This window comes from Lathyrus oleraceus, chromosome 2 (genome assembly GCF_024323335.1).
Source record: "Lathyrus oleraceus cultivar Zhongwan6 chromosome 2, CAAS_Psat_ZW6_1.0, whole genome shotgun sequence".
Lineage (NCBI taxonomy): Eukaryota > Viridiplantae > Streptophyta > Magnoliopsida > Fabales > Fabaceae > Lathyrus > Lathyrus oleraceus.
The window spans coordinates 176,928,064-176,946,700 of NC_066580.1; the positions used below are offsets into that span (position 1 = coordinate 176,928,064).

Consider the following 18,637-nt stretch of genomic DNA (forward strand, 5'->3'; position numbering starts at 1 on the left):
CACACATCAAACATCATCACCTGATTCACATATCAAGCACCACCACTTGATCCACATATCAAGCATGATTGCTTGATTAACAACATGTCAAACACCATCACTTGATCAACATATCAAGCAATGTCACTTGATCAATATTAAAGCACCATCACTTGCATCAACATATCATATAATATCATCTGTACTAACATGCCTTGAACAAAAGAATTGTCTTAATAATGTTGTCTACATCAAAATCGAATCAACATGTAGTTGTAGTCTTCATATCTACAAGCACATAATTCCACAACATATACCATCCTAGATGGAAAAACCATCAAAAACTGAGATATGGAATTTCGTCTGCACAAAAACAACCTAGGCAACATCAAAATAACCCATCAATTGCTAGATCAGAACCTTCACAAGAGGACATTATCAAGCAAATGATCGTCCAAAATCTACAATTTAAACAAAGAACAAAGGCTATCGTTCAAAATTTAGAGATCAAGATTGGACAATTTGTCACTTTAATTAATCATATACAGGCTCAAGGACCGAACCAACTACATGCCCATTAACCTGGTAAATAGAAATAATGCTCGCCCAACTAGATCTAGGTGTATATTTCTACTAATATTTCTACTAACAAAATTGATGTTCTAGATGTAGCTCCTACTACAACCAAAAATTTATTAGCAATCACCTATTTTACCAAAATATTATTAGGTACTCCCTTATAACTTTATTGATTCTAAACTTAGGTAATTGAATTAGGAGTCCTTACGATACGACTCGGGTGTTGCTTCTCTAGATACATTTTTAATAACTCATTTTTTATATATGTGCACCGTTAGATCAAATTTGCATTGTGCGGGGATTCTCTAATAATATTAGCCAATAAAATCCTAGTTTTAACGTCCTACTAGTAATACTAAAATTTGTTTTATTTTGTTGACTTACAAGGTTATAATGTAGTGGTAAGTATTCTTGCGTGTATCTGCGAGTGACCTATAAATTATTGTTTTAGATTGTTCTAAATTTTTTCCATAAAATAATAAATTTCTTGATTTTAGTTATGGGACTCCCTTCAATGAGTTAAAAATTTGTCTTAACAAATAAGACTCCGTCATTTACATATTCCTAACTAACTTATTGAACAAGTCGGAAGTTAGGTCTTTCATTCGAAACCGTGAATTGGTTCGATCGAGGGTTTGGACCTAATCTGATGTCCATCCTAATATATTATTAAAAAATGTAGTTAATATAAATAATATAAAATAATAAAATATTTAAAAACGTATATAATACTACATTTTCAATAGTGTATTAGTTTTATGAAGTAGTAATTAGAAAGTTGATGTATTAGCTTAGTTTGCAATAGTGAAATCTTGTAAGTTCAAAATATTAAATTTGATTTTTCTTTTAAAAAAAAGTTATTATATTCTTTGAATTAATAATAACTTTTCTATGTCCTATTTTTTTTTTAAATTGCACATGATTTCTTCATGTTTATGCAACCAAAAAAAAATATTAACAAGAATATATTCACACACAAGAATAAAATAATCTAAATTCTAAACAATAGAACGTATTTAAGTTGTAATGAAGTGGTAAATTGCCTGTTCCTAATCCTAATCTGTTTGATGTATATATCTGTCAACTTTTTCATCTCTTAGCTAACATTTGATGATGAAATTAAAGTTCATTAAGGAACCATCTTCTTTTTTCTCTCTCTTTTGAGATTAACCTTCAATTCTCTTTCTTTTAACATGAAACAACTTGAACCAAAATCCACATGTTTTATTTCCATGTCCAACAGCATCTTCACATTTTCTTCTTCCAAATGACTTGTTCTTTATAATTTCATTTTGGCCACGAACCAAGAAGATCGATAATGAGGTACTCTTTCCATCACTATTAAAACAAAAACAATGCAAAGGAGAAGCACGAGAAGAAACAGAAGATGAAGACAATGAAGAAACATAGGAAGAAGAACAAGAGGAACTTGAATTAGAACTATGATCATTAGCAAGAACTAAGAATTTTCTTTGTTTGCTAAAAGAAGAAAGTTGAATAAGCTTTTCACTTAAACAAAGAGAACACACGCCAGGTGATTGGTTGTGTTTTGGATGTTTTTTGCAACGACCTATCGGTTTGATTCGACCAATTGTGTCATTTTCTTTCTTTGTGAAGGCTTGTGATCTTAGGTTTCTCATTTTGATTGTTTCTCATTTGGAATAATGTGCAAATTTGGATTATATTTATAGTAGAGAAAAGAAAGTATTTGAGAAATTCAATGGAGTTGAGGTGTGGTTGTAAATTGTAATGTGGTTGGAGTGTGTTTTCACTTTCCTTGATGCTTCATGGTAGTTTCCTTTGTGTTATTTGGAAAATATCAAAAGGTATTTTATTTTTCGATGGTTTAATTTATAACTATTAATTAATTAAGTTGATACGTAATTCTTAAAGAGTACGTTGATATCTATGTTGGCAAGATGGGCCCACAAGCTGACGGTGTTTTTCAAACAATTCTTTAGTTGGTGGTATTATTCAAGTTTTAAGTATAAAACTAATCACATTTTCGTACAGTGCAATATAAATTTATTTGATGCGGTATAAAATATATTTAAATATATAAATAAATTTAAATAATTAATTAATTTCAAAATAAATAATTATTATATAAAAAGGAAAAGGAAAAAAATGATTAATGAAATAAAGGAAAAAACAAAGTTGACATTAATAAAAATATTATTTTTCAAATAAAGATAATTATTAATTAAAATAAAATAGATATTATGCTAGTAACTCATAAAAAAAAGTTAATTGTCTAAATTACTATATAATATTATTCAATTTGATAAAATAAAATTTTAATTTTATAAAAATTAAAAAATAGATCAATTAGTCTTTTTAGTGATAATAAACAAATAGAATTGATCAAATATATTGTAAATATAAAAAAATTCAAACTCATATTTATATAAATTTAAACTAAACAATATATTACAAAAAATAATCTTTACAATAAAATGTTATTAAAATATTTAAAATATCATTTGATTATACTTATTTAAAAATCTTTAATTTATTAACAAAAATTTAAATCATCGAACTCATATTTGAATACTAACTCCATATTTATAAAAAAAAAAGACCTTTACCATGTCTCAATAAAGAAATACACGTTTAAAAAACACATTTAGATAACTAATTATTTGATATAATTTAATAAAAATTAAATAATTAAAAAATATTTTTTTTGAATTACTGTTAAATTGCAAAAAAAAAAAAACAATATAAAAGCATTAAATTACTAGATTTTTAGTTCATAATAGATGATAAAATATATATTAAATAATTTTTTTTTAACACAAGACAAGATATATCTTACCAATCATATTTTCAATTAACTAATAAATGATAATATTCTTTGAATTCATTAGAATATATATTTGCTTTTATTATACATACTAAAATATCATTAAATCCATTAGGATACATAATTATTGTTTTTATTGTATACTAAAATATTTGATTATGAGATATTGAATTAAGAATTATGTTTAATTTTAATGGAAAGAATAATAGTGCATATGCTAGTACAAATACGAAGCACATTTAATAAACCAAACATAGGCTAAATTGAGTTCGTACAATTTTCTTTTTGAAATAGAAAAATAAATTGACTTGATAACCAAATAATGGCATAAGTAATGCCAAGAATAGGAAGTTTGCATGTACAAATACAAACAGATATAATTAGAAACCATGTTTTCACTTTCCTTCACAAAACCATCTGCTGTCCGGTCTTTATCATATAGCAATCCTTTCACTTTCTTTCACAAGACCATAGCCATGCATCATAACGCGGCCGCTGCATACCTGCAAGTTATAAAAGATGGTCTATTATTTGATATAGTTTGAATAAACTACCTAATTAAGCGTTTATAGTGCTTATCACATGACTGATTTATGTATAAATATTTATCACAACATAAATCATGTTCAAGACCGAAGAGCATCAGACTATAAAATATTGACACAAACACGATACTGATGTGTAGACGTTAGACATCAACCATGATTTAAAAACAAAGTGATTTAATATAACCATATTTGTGGGATTCACATTTGCTATGTGTCGCATCTCGAAAAAACGCACACATAAAACAGAGTCGCCACCAATGTTATTTATTCCAAGAGCGGGAAAGGAAAAACTGAATAAACCTATAAAAAGGATGAATCTAATGATCTCGCAACTAAAAGATGGGTAAGAGAGTCGATTACGCAATGGGAGGGTATTAGCACCCCTCACGTTTGTAGTACTCTACAGGATCCACTCTTTTTGTTATAATCTAAAGGGTGTATTTATTCTAAAAGTTACTGACTAAAAGAGAATGCATGCAAAAAGATTGAATTATAAATAAAAGGAAAGTTTTTATTATTGCGCTCACTTAGGTTTTGCAACTCAATGCCTACGTATCAATAAAGAATCAGAGCACCGTAGTTCTTCTCAATAATTTAGGTTTATTGGTGCTTTTTATGGGTAATCACCCTTATTGAAAATTTTCGTAAAAAAAGACAAGTGGCAAAAGAAGTTTGATTGATTGAGTATTTTATTGAAAGAATACATCAAATGATCCACCTAAAGCATGGGGTATTGAGTACTTCTCTCTTATTGTTGAAATAGTTCGAGTAGTATTTAAAATATTTTTGGATTTTGATTGAGAAAAGGTTTTTGTTTTAGAATGAATGCAAAAAAGGAAAATGGAAAATCTAAGGGAATTATAAAGATAACCCCTAATGTTGGCACGCAATAATGGTCCTAAAGTTAGGATAAAAGGGGATATCTATCTAAATTAGCATGCAAAGATTGATCTAGGGTTAAGGATCCAAGGGTCTACCTAATGTTGTCATGCTTGGTTATCAAACCTAAGGTGTACTTTAATTCAATCTTAACAAAGAATGAACCAAAGAAATTCTATGGGGAACATGTTATCCACACTAGAAAAAGAGATGAAAGAAGAGGACAAATCCATATCAAGTCATGGACAAATAGATAAAAGATAAACTATGGCATATCAAGTCATGCAGAACACAATGCAATATCATATAAAGTCATGGGAGTACAGGAAAGCAATAACAAAGTAATCCATATCAAATCATGGTGAAAATTGAAACAATCCATATCAAGTCATGGAACAATAAATAATGCAATACCATATCAAGTCATGGGAGTAAAGAAAAAGTAATAGCAATAGTAATCCATATCAAGTCATAGTGAAAATTAAAACAATCCATATTAAGTCAAAGAAAATAAGAAGAAAGCAAATCAGACAGGAAAGATATAGAAGGTGAATTCTCAAGCTTAAACATGCTTTAAGACATCACAAATTATCACCAAAGAGTCATGTGTTAACAAATAGCAACTACTCACTCAAACTAGTCATGAAATAGGGGGACAAAATTCAAACAAATTGAGGAAACAACTTAAGCAAGCAACTAGTTAACAAACCCAAAATGGGAAGCAACATCCTATCAAAATAATCATGAGTACATGTCATTCAAATAACTGAAGTCTCTAGATCAAGAAAGAGTTAAAACAAAAATTGAATCCATGGTATAAGCACCAAAGTACATAAACATCATTCAAAGTTGTAAAGGAAAATGTGAGTAACTAAACATGGCAAAACCCATAAAATGAATGAGATCAAAAGCATAGACATGATATTAATTTTCATAAGTAAACTCAAGACATCACAAAGGCATCACATCAAAGTATAATCAAAGGTTGAGATAAGTAATGATCAAAATCAAAACCCTAGGCATGCTCCTAAAGGGCAATGCATTTCAAGCAAGCATAGATGAAGTAGAATTATGGTAAAAAGGGCATCAAACCACATAAGTCAGAAGTGTATAGCATATTAAATTCCATATACAAGTCACTCAAGCCTCATGGATGACTCACGCAATCTATGCTCCAAGATAGGCCAAAAGATGGGCAAACAATCACACAAGTTCACACAAGCTATGCTCCTAAGAGCTTCACCATCTACTAAACTCAAAACTAGGTCAATGAAAGAGGAATGTAGCTCTTAATGTGTCATCATGATGAATGGTAATGAAATACCACTCAAAGAATCATAAGAGCGAGATATAAGGTTGCCAAGACCAAGGAAAACATAAGTGTAGGAAATAGGGAATACAACCCATTAGGTTCATGGTATTCAAAACTAGAATTCACAAGACAAAATCCAACTAGGATCTCAAAAGTAAGCAAGAAGTACTCAAGACAAGCAAGCAAAGAAACATCAAATGGATATGCCCAAAATGGTTCTCATGGGTGAATTTAGGACTCCTAAATAATGATGATGAGGTCAAGAGATAATGGGAAAGAGATCCCTAATGGTTGCACAAGTGCATTCCAAAATAATTTATTAAATGTAAAAGGTATCTCAAAGAAACAAGTATGCCCTGAATAACTTAAGAAAAATAGCTAGGAGTATAGAAAAATTATGAAAAATTAGGCCTGGAAAGATGAAATAAAAAGTTCAAAATGTCTCAAAGATATATCCAAAATTATGTGTAAAAGGTGCCCAAACAAACCCATCATTCAAGCAATGCACCATTGATCGACCAAACCAAACCATCTTCAAAAATAAGTTCAAAAATAATCCAAAATTGATTATCCAAACATCAAATGACCTAAATACAAATTTCTACAAATGCACAACATACTGGGTCAAAAATCAAATGGAAAATTAAGAATCAAAACCCTAATAAATAAAGTTAGCTTAATTAGACACATATAATTAAAAACACAAAATAAATATTAAAAATAAATCAAAAATCAAAATAAAAAATATGGAAAATTAAATAACATTCCAAATGTCAATCATGAATTAATTCAGAATTTTTGGTCCAAGGAAAACATTTTAAATAAAATTAAATAAAATTAAATAATAATAATAATAATAAAAGTGAAAATGGAAAGGGGGTGCATTAGAAAATTGGAAATGAACTAGGAAATAGTTTAAAACGCAAATGGGCCTAAAGCAGGGGGATGGAGAAAGCGGAACTTAAAGGCCCACGATCCAAACCTTAAACTCTGATTAAAAAAAGGTGTGACACTTAAACAATAAAATGAACAAAAGGCCATGTAACACGACATCAATTGGTCACCCTCACTTAAGTCACCAACAGACAAAAACGCGCCTAACTAACCATAAACTGCCAACACTCGTCTTCAACCTCTGATCATGCATATATGAATCCTAATCCCGACCTTAACATTTCAACTTCTAAGCCACACAACTCCATCCACAATGAATAAAAATGAATGAAATTAAAAGCAAAAATGTAGGTATCATGGAGTAGAACAATAACACATCAAACAAAACTTAAAAATATGAATTGAACATGGAGAAAATTGGTGCGAAAGTTAGGTAAAACACATTGTTTCAAGAAATTCAGCAAGCTCAAACATCTCATATTCAAGTAGACAAACAAAACCAAAATGATGGATCAACTTCATACATCACCCTCAAGTGGTTTATGGCATGTGCATCTCAAAAATAAAAGAGGTGAGGTGGGAACAAGATTTACCTAGTGGAAAAGATCCACTGCTTCTTGAGCTTGATGAAGCTTCAGAAGCTCCTCCAATGAATCTTGGCGTTCTTTTGGAAATAAAAATGCAGTTGAGTGAATGGTGAAAGCTAGCTCAAAAATGAAGAAAAGTCTTTAAGCTTCAGTGTTGCAACCTTCAAGTTCTCTCTCTTCAGTGACCTCTCCCCTCGAAATTAGGTTAAGGATTGTTTATATATCATGTTAGTGATGAGGTGAGATGCTTTTCAAGGTGAAAGAACCGTTGGAGGGTAAGTTTGGCAGTTTGTGCAAAGTTTGAAGAGTGGCATGCAAGGCTGCATTTTGGATGCAAAGAGTGCATGCTTTGTGTCGTTTTAGGGAGCCTGAGGTGGAGTGAAAGACCTCGGTATTTGTGTGACTTGGAGGCAGTGGAGAGAGAAATGGAGACAAACAAAAAAATTTCCTCTTTTGGCCAAATTAGGACATGATATTCATGCATACAATACGTGTGTTGTTGGTCTATTCAATGCAAGAAATGGTGTGTTGTTCGTGTGGAACAAAACATGTTGTAAGCAAAGGCAACATCATGCATAGTTCCAACAACAAGTGTGATAATGGAGATTGAATATCATTCATCTCTAAGCCAATATAACTCCATAGCCTCTTGGCCAAATGGAGTGAATTAGGGCATTTTGGAAAGAGGGTAATGAGGGAAACATGTTTGATGTTGGAGGCAATTTGAAACAAAACCTTGAGCTCCTTCAAAAATGAGCACGAAAATGGCTGCTTGATACTGCATGTCAAAGTTTCAATTACAGGTCATCCTAAGGACCTAACTTACCATGCCCATAACTTATTCCCTAAGCTACCAAATAGGAATTTTTTTGAAGCAAAAGTGAAGAGGAGATGATGTTCTACAACTCTCATGTTAGGGTTAGATCCAAATGGAACTTGCAACCTTATGAAAATTGGACATGAAGTGGGTTGCTTGAGATGATCAAATCCTTAGAAAAATTTCCACTAAGTATAAACCCAAATCAACAATCCAAGGTCATGACTTTAGAGGATGGTATCCTAAGTTGTGGTCAACCAATTGAGATATTCTTGGAACCAATGGAAAGAGGAAACTTGACACTATAATTTTCATCTAGGAAGAACCTTGAGATGGAGCCCCTAACATCCCTTAAAACTGCGATGATCATGCTTGGGATCCTGACTTGGGATACTTAGAAATTTTCTAAGTCTTGGGACAATTGAATGAATTTGAAATATCCAATTTTCAATTATCATATCTTGAGATATGATGATCCAAATGATTCAATCTTGGTACCTACTTAAAACTTGGAGAAAGGAGAAAAAATGTCATGTTAAGGTCTGTAAGACCCTAATTTTGACCCTAAGATCCCTCATGGCATCATAGCACTGCATTTGCATGGCCTCAAGGATCATAAGCATCTTGGCTCTTTCCCTTTGGGGTGGGATCTCTTGTGAGTTGGTTTGAGATCACCAAGCATACTTGAATTGTATATTATTGCTTTTCTCATTTCATTTACTAACCAAAAGCACAAAAATATGTCACTAACATCTCTTGTTTGTAGCTTGAGCAGTCACAAGGTTTAAAGCTTCTAGGAGATCCTATGTGCATTGATATGGCCAAGAGAAGATGAAAGCAAGCATGGAAATGGTTACCAAATATCTCATCCATCAAATATGCCTCCCAAGTGTCACCATTCATCATTTTGATCAAATAAAATCAAAGGGCTTGAGGCTTGTTTCCCAAGGAAACCCTAATTCATCTTTGCACCAACTGTGCCTTGCTCATGAAGCAACCTCAACCCATGGTAAAATGAAATCAAGGGAAGTTCCTTAATTCATCATTTCATGCATATTTGGACTTATTTTAGTGTCTTCAATCATCAATTCATCAAGATATGAGGTTTGGACTTGAGAAGTTGATCAGTCAATTCATCTGACTATTTCGAAATGCACTGAGACCTAACTTTTTATGTGTTTGTCAAATGGAGGTGACCCCAAGAGAGAAAAATGTTCTTAAGGAATATATAAACAACTTTCATGTTCATCAAAAAATGATTTGAAGCTTTTAAGATCATCATCCATTCCAAGACATTATAGGTCATTTTGACTGAAACCCTAATTTTGGGTCAACTTCCCAAGGACATAACTCCTTCATTTTTCATGATTTTGAGGTTATATCAAATGCATTGGAAAGCTTAAGATGTCTAATTCAAATGTTATGTTTAGAAAAATTTCAAAATCTCAAAAGAAATACATGTGATAATGCAAAACATTATAGGTCACTTTGGACCAAATGCATTGAAATGTGAAAAAGTCCAACTTCAAGTGCCCATAACTTCTTCATTAAAAATCCAAATGATGCAAAATTTGAGTCCAAATTGATTGTATTGAAAATATATACAATTTTTATGTTGAAGATTTTGTCATTTGGAGCTTGCATCATTGAAACAGAAGGGCTTGAACTTTGGCAAATTTTGAAAATCTCACATATGCATGTTTTGCACCCTACACTTCAAGTCCATTTTCCATTAATTGCCAAGGCCCAAATGGAGTTTTGACCAACATAACATTTGTTCCTTATGCAATAAGCTTTCCAACCATTACTCATGAGATAGTGTTCCTATTTTTTACATGGCATTTTCAAAGACTTGAATGTTATAGTGCATTTTGGGAAAATCATTTCAATTGCCATGCATGAGCTAATACAGTCCAATCTGCACGTCCATTCTCATTTCCTTTGGCATAAGCTTGCAAATCCAAGTGGAATTGGGCCCTCCATGCGCCTGTACAGGCCCATGCATGGAGGCCCTTTCCATCCATGCACATGATTTGTTCATGCAACTCAGCCTTGCTCAACTATAAATACAATGCCATGGCATCTCATTTTAGCAACCTTATGGCGCCCTAATTGCTGCTCAACTGAAATCCTAGCCATCACTAAAGGAACTAATCCATTTTTCTTCAAATTTTTTCAGATCTGAATTTTGATTTCATTGATCAATCTTCAGATCTCAAAGTTCCTAAACCTTCTCTCCTTGATCCATAGTGTCTACTGTAAGAAAAAGCATCCAAAGATCGTGACTCAAAGCCTTGCAATTCAAAGGTTTACTTCAACTGTTATTTGCTTCGAATCAGCTTGTATAGTGCTCTATTTTCATTGTTGTTGTGTGATCTGAAGTCCTCTGCATAGAGGCAACATTGCTATGCTTTTAATTTTTGAAAATCATGAAGTTCACATGAACACCACAAAATTTCCACTTCTGATTTCTCTCAATATAGAGATCTAGAATGGAATTGAGTGGAACAGGGGTGATGTACATCACCCCGGCTCTCGAATGATGCCTGGATCGTGCCATTTGGTTACTATTTTAATTTCTGCAAATTTTGGTTTGGCTGGAAGTTGGCCGGAGAAGACGGTGGCGCTGGCCACCGTCTGGTCTCCAGATTCAATCAGGAGCGTCCATCTCTATTTCCAGATTGAATCTCATGCATCCAATGTTATGACTTCTTTAATGGCTCAGTGTGATGCGTTTGACTCGCGTGTATGGTGAGCGTGCGTTTCTTGGCCGTGTGATGATCCACGTCAATTAATGAGAGATCATCCAATGGCTCACGCTTTTTCTCTTTTTCTATTTTCTGATTTTATTTTCCTTTTATTATTTTAATTCCATTTCACTTTAAAAATTCATATCTCTCTCATTATTGGTCCAAAAATTATGGGACCAATTTCATTCTTCTCCTTTTAATTTCTACTTTCTAAAAATGATTTTTAATATTTTTTATTTTATCATTTGATATTTTTTAGTAATTTTCTCTTTTCTGGTTATTTTTAATTCATTTAAAATAGTTTTTGATATTCAAAAAATACAAAAATATTTTTCCAACCTCTTTGAATGATGATAGATCTATGAAAAATATTCTCATCAATTTATTAATTGATTTGAGATTTATTTGAGATTTTAGTTCAACTAGGTTATTTTTATGCATTTTTAATTGATTTAAAATAGTTTCTGACTTTTAAAAATGTTGAAATTTTTTGTCAAACTTTGTTTGAACTTGTTGAACTTAGGATAATTCACTTGGACTTTTCAAAGTTGATTTAAAGTGAGTTTGAAGTTTGACCTTTCTTTATTATTTTAATTCAAGTTTTATTTTAATATTAAAAAATGCCAAAAATATTTTAATTGTTTCTTGTCTTCTAATCTTCATCTTGCTTCTGTTTTCTATTGTTTGACCTTGATCTTCTCTATCTTTGGTCAATGCTTGTTGATTAATACATACCATTTCCATTAATGCACTTTAATTCTTCATTTTCTTCTTCTTCTTCTTCTTCTTCTTCTTCTTCTTCTTTCTTCTTTTTGATCAATGAGTTAAAGATTGGTGGTTAGCATTGCTACATGGAGGTTTAATGTTCCTTGATTCAAATCTAATTCATCTTGATCATAGATCAAGTGAATGGCTTTGCATTAAGGATAGGTTGCTTCCTAAATCATGCAAAGAACCTAAATCAATACAAGATCATTTCTCATCTTCTTTTTGGCATGGCAAGTTGTTGGAGTTTGATTCACTAATCAAGACCTCTAACTTGTGTTGTTGCCTACATTATTATTGACCGACCTCAGATAGTTGTGACTTCTACATAAGTCCAATTACGATTGCTTAACATAGCGCTAAATTTGCCTTATGGCACACTAACTATTAACACTAACCATTAACCATTAACATTTACTTCTCGCTCTTTACATTTATGAAATTTACTATTCTTATACATATTATTCATTTGTTTTGCTCTTTTCTCACTTGAGCACATGTTTATGTTAATGCAATTTGCCTTTTGCTCACTTGAGCACATAATTGTGTATATATCATTGTGCTTGTGTTTTGTTTTGATTGTCGTGGACCAAATGCAAAGAAATAGACAAATGGACTTAGACTTTAGGACTTTCCCTATGCAAATTGGAGTAAAAGGACCTTAATGTTGAAGATGGATTAGAAGAACCAAATCTCTAAACCCACTATTGTCCATTCTTGATTTACTTCATAGAACTTTTTGATGTGTGTGCTTTTGTGCTAGGGGATCCTATATGAGCTCAAGTTGAAGAACCATTTCCATGTTCATCCAAAGTGAAAGATACAAGGGACATTGGGAATCTTCTAAGAGCTTGTTTGACTTATGTTGATTGCTTGAGCTTACACTTATTTTGCTTGCCAAAGGATGAGAGCTACTCGGATCATCAATATGATCTCAAGAGAGGAACTCCATTTGTGGTCTTGTTTCTTATCCTTCATCTCTTGTATGATTAGGACTTTAGCCATTCTTCTTCTTCCCTCCACTCTAACCCAAGCCAAAACTTTTGTGCAAACATTTAACACTTCTTTTCAAACATTAGAAACCTAAGCCTTATGCTTTTGATTTTCAAACTTTCTTTTCATAACACTTATTTTGAATTGAATCTTTAAGTCAACTTTGACCATATTTTGTAAATACTTTTCATTGGTAATGACTCATTCAAATACTTTTGTGGTTTCAATGACCACTTCCATAATCAAAACTTTTCATAACCTTTAGCTATTAGGTTTGAGTTATCCTTGAGGTAGATTTAATACTCACCTATATCCTTAGTGATGGACAATAAGTCTTTCATGCTTATTATAGGGTTAACCCCTCACTAGCATCTTGAAGCTATCCTCACATGGTGGGTTTGTGGTTTTAGGTTGAGTTTTCTCCCTTGGATAACAAAAGACCTTAAGGCTTTTGGACCAATCAATTCACCAACTCATTTTGAGATTTTTACCCCGAACTACGAGGTTTTGATCCTAACCTTTTTTTAAGATGGTACGTAGGCAATGTGTTTATCCATCCAAACACAAATTGTAAATAATTTGTATATTCTCTTCTCACCTCTTCAATCATGTTTGCAAAACAAATTTTCACAAAATACCAACCTTACAACAAGTGTGAAAAGGGCTCCCTAGGAGTACCTAGGATGTTTTGGGTGCTTAACACCTTCCCATTGCATAACCAACCCCCTTACCCCGATCTCTGACATTTTTACTAGTTTTTGATTCGATAAAACTTTTAGGTTTTTGTTCGCTTTCTAACCATTCCTTTGGATAAATAGAAGTGCGGTGGTGACTCGACTTGTATGGTTTACCTTGAATTTAGTCAATATCTCTAATGGTAATGAATACCCCGCTACAAGGTCAACTTGATTTGGAGTCTTGATCATAGAGAACATTGGCCATGAAGGTAGCTGCTTACTAACACCAAACTTGCCAAAAATAGCAAGTTTCTAAAACCCTAATTTCCAATTTAGGTAACTTTCCATAATTCTTGATTTTTGATGAATATTTTGACTTTTCTTGATTAAATTTCAACCATAGACCATACTTGACTTGAGGAATAAAAATTTGACCCAAGGAATCAAAAGTTAACTTTTTTCCTACCCAGTTGACTTTTCCCCAATTGAATCAAAACATTGGTCATCTGAGCAATTGAACCTCTTATCAATAAAATTGATAGTCAATATTTTACACAAAAACACTTGGAGATCCATAGAATACCATGGAATCATGTATTTCTCAAAAATAAGAAATAAACTGATTTTATCACAAACCCTAATTTCAGCCAAAATGACAGGAGATGGGTGCCCCACTTCATAACTTGGATTCCCCTAGGGAAAGTGGAGATACCTTTGAACAAATATCTCTTGTATAATGATATGAAAATGATGATTCAAAAATTGTTCATGGGTATGCCGCATACTTAGATAATCAACACTCCTAGCTTCAGGGATCAAGAGATAAGAGAGTGTGATCAACTTCCATTCTCTTGCAGTTCTCATTCAATTGATGAAGTAATGGATCATTTGAAATGTCTTAGAGCATAATAAACCCCTTGTAGTTTGGATGATTATAAAGTTGAGTATATCCCACCCTCCTTGCACTAATTGTCACTTTTCTTCCTTCTAAAGCTTGAAGAAGGTCACAAGAGGGATGCCTTGATCCCAAAACCATAGAAACCAATGATATGCATGAATGTATATGATGATAAAATATAAGCCAATTATGATTTGAGAAAAGAGGGTAAATTTTGGGGTACAACACTATGGCATCAGACAAGCAATGATAATAGTATTGGAATGCAAGATTGCAAATTTAAACATGGAACCGAGCAGACCAAATGTATCAAAAGGGCCTAAAATTGATTCTTGCATCATACTTGGACAATATTTGCACTAAGAAGAATAAAATCATTAGCATCACCACCTTTCTCTGTAATACCCCAAAATTTACCCTTCATTTTTTGTGGAAGCATGGGATTATGTTTCACATTGCATTAGCATCATACTAGGTCATACTCATTGCATACTGCATCAGTGACTTGGAAATCAGGGTTTGATTGACCATTCCTTAACAGAAGGAGCCCACACAAAGCAAGACTGAGAATTGAACTTCATTCTCCAAGTATACAAGTCTTAAGGCGGTCCAGGTATCTTATTGTGGTCCTCAGTGCATCAGTGGAGGATTCAGAGCTCTCAAAATGTGCATATGGATTTAATCAGGAAACTAGGGTTTCATGGCTATCTAAAACAAGCAATGTTTGGTGGGAAGAAAAAGGGGATAATTCATGTCATGATTATAGAGGCATCTTGGTCTAAGAAGATCCACAATTACCTCAGAAAGATCCATTGACAAGCAGTGCAATCAATTCCTAGTCATTTTTTGCCTTAAACAAGGGTTTGGTATAAAATCAATCTATTTCTGATTCCTTGGGTGAAACTCATTTCCATGGCCCTCCATATATCCACAAGGGTCTACATACAAAAAATCAGCTCTTCATTTGAGCCAGAGGTGCTTCAATTGATCAATGGAATCAGAAATCAGACAGTTTGGGAAAAGTCAACTGTGGGGCCAGAAAAGTCAACTCCTGACATTTCGAAAGTGGAATCTCAAAATTCATGCCTAAGGGAGCCTACATGTGAAATTTGATCAAGTTTGGATCATGGATTCATCATTTAATCAGGAGTTGGAAAAGTTACCAAATTTGGAAATAGTTGACTTTCCATTTAAGGCAAGTTTTTATGGTTTTTGCACCCACTTTAAGCCTATATTCCATCAAGATTAAAGCTTCATTTGAAAATTTCTCCAACATGAAAGTTGTTCCTCTTGTTCCAAGCTTTCTAGAGATATAAAGTTTGTTTCATTTGGATTAAAATTGAGAAAGTTATGCTTGGTCAAAGTAAGACATTATTTTAAAACACTTAGAAAATTTTCTAAGTCCAAAATCTTCAAGATTTGTCAAGACTTATGGGCCAGTTTTCTTGCACTTCAAGGCATCTTTTGAAAATACTTTCTTCATGAAAGTTGTACCTTGCTATGTTCTCTTTCACATCCTTTTGGAATCATCCCATTTGGATCATTGGTTTGAAAGATATACTCATCTAAAGCTGGTATCATAGACTGAATTTTTTGACAGCATTTAGGCCAAACTGGCCCAACCATTCTGCAGCTATGGAACCTGAACTTTATGGCCATTTTTCACCTCTTTCCACTCATCATTTCAACTTGTGTTCAACATGAAAGATGTTAAGCTACATGCCCTCTTTCTACTGTTTGCATTTCCTTGCCATTTGAACATGTTTTCATCAAGATACAAAGTCTTAAAGTCACCCTGTTGGACTTATTTCCATGCCATGCTGCACAAACCAAAAATGACCAACACACACTTTTTACCTCATTTGGCCATTTGCTTTTGGTTCACTCACTTAAGCTTAGCCACAATTAGATCTTATAATACACCTCACTTTTGGCACATGTTGCACATAATCAAAACAAACCTTTCAAGCCCGTTTAGAACACTTAAATCCAACATATATAAACACAAGAAACCCTAACTTGAAGGGCGGTGGCTGCAAAACTTCAGAGCAAGCAAACAAAGGCAGGGTCAAGATCTGTTTTCTCCATTCCTTCTCCATTGCACAAGCACTCAAAGTAGCATTTTTCTCTTTCCATTTCCTCCACACCAAGAAGTAGTGGACTGTTTTCCACTAGGTAAGCATCCTATGACTTGTTCATTATTGCTTTACTATGCTTGCCATGTTTGTTCATCAGGTTGTTCATGCCATTGTCATACTTATTCATGCCTTTACCATGCTTACTTTTCCATTATGCCATGTTTTTTTTCATGCTCTTTTTTTCATGTTAATGTTATGCTATGCATGCTTGTAAAGTCCTCACCATGAGACATTATTGTTGAACTTAAGTTTGTGTTGTTAAATTTTTTGTGAATCCATGTGCGTGTAGCTCCCTTGTTGTTCACTTTTCACCATGTTTAAATTACTATTTTTCATGAAACAAAGCACCATTGTGTTCTAGTCATTTAGTACTAGAACTTTGGTTTTTACTTCATCTCATTTGGAGCACTGTAACATGAGATATGTTAGTTGGAAGATGAGCAAGCGTTACCGTTTTTTTCCGCTTTTCACTAGCTGCATGGGCTTAGATTTTACGTTACATGAAGGAAGGAAAACGTGTCATGCTGTGGCCGTTCGATCGCGCGCTTGGAATTTGATCACAACCGTCCAACTTTTTTTTTTGTCATTTTGTGGTTTTAATGAAACAGGACCGGTTGACATAAGTGACATGCATCTTTTTAATAAAACGTTACTTTTTTTTATGTCACATGCTGCTTTTTATTCTCATGGGCTAGGCCTCAGCGCCAATCACTTGTTGTTCGCCCCCCCCCCCCCCCCCCCCCCCCACCCACACACACACACATTCAGGCCCATTTTTCCATTTTATTTTTCATTTCCATTCTTTTATTCATTTTTTTATTCTGTTTTGTTTTTAATTATTAAAAATATTTTATTTATTCATAAAAATACCAAAAAATATTTTTTACTTTCCTTAATGTTTTATTTAATTTATTTAATTTTTATTTTTATATTTTATTTAATGTTAATATTTTATTTCAATTATTTATTTCAAATGGTTCATTTTAATACACATTTTTTCATTTATTTTATTTTCATGACTTAGAATTATTTTTAAATTCTGATTTTTGGGATGAGGGTTGACCAATGTCTCATGGTCAACCTGACCTTTTATTGGAAATTTATTTCCCATTTTTAATTTATTTTGGATTTATTTTTGACCTAGTTTGCTTGGTTGACTTTTCATTTAACTTCTGTTTTATTTCAATTAATTTATACAATAATTCACATTATTTTTAAAATCTTTTTGGGGGATGATGATGTCCTGACCCCACCTTACTTTGTTTAATTTTTCATAATTTTCTTGATTAATTTACTATTTATTTCATAATTTTTAAGTTGAGTTGACTTTACAGTTGACTTTTCCATGATTGATGTTTGACGTAGGGATTGCTTAGGGCAATTGAAGAGATGTTTTGATCCTCCCTTATTCATCTCATATGCCATGTATTAGAGGCCTTTCTCCATGATTTTATTTGATCCTTGCATCATTTCCCGATTAAATTATCCAGTGATCCTTTGTGTGCATAGTTTCATTTGTCTGATTCATCTGATATTTTTTATACTTGTTTCTTTCATCCATGCTTCTATTGTTTGATTGCTTAACATGTTTATACATCTCATGTATTGTCTAATGCTCATTCATTTCATTCTTTGATTATTTGATTTGATCATATACTTGTTTATATATCTGATTGTTTATTAATTGTGGCCTACTTGTATGTTGTATGAGGCACATATTACTATTGTTTGATTGTCATGAACAATCCCCATTCTTAACAAATGTATACCTCTCCCATGAATTGTATAATGTTTATTCTTTCATTTTTATTCATCTGTTAATACAATAATTAAAACGAACAATTCGATAACCATTTCAAAACAAGATCAAAACCTCGACCCAACGTCGAGTAATCATTTTCAAAACTTAACAGAACCAGCATGTATTCATCCGTCCTTTTGTAAGTCGATTGCTTCATGCATCGCTATTTCTTTTGTAAGTCGATTGCTTCATGCATCACCATTTCTCTTGTAAG

The 18,637-nt window shown here is 32.6% G+C and overlaps 1 protein-coding gene across 1 annotated transcript; it reads right to left on the minus strand.

The window, feature by feature from the left end:
* Window positions 1-1,370: 1,370 nt before the first annotated feature.
* On the minus strand, window positions 1,371-2,284 carry LOC127121283 (uncharacterized). The gene has a single exon (XM_051051827.1). It carries the CDS (start codon window positions 2,196-2,198, stop codon window positions 1,725-1,727), a length of 474 nt encoding a protein of 157 aa, XP_050907784.1. The 5' UTR covers window positions 2,199-2,284; the 3' UTR covers window positions 1,371-1,724.
* Between the last annotated feature and the right edge of the window lie 16,353 nt (window positions 2,285-18,637).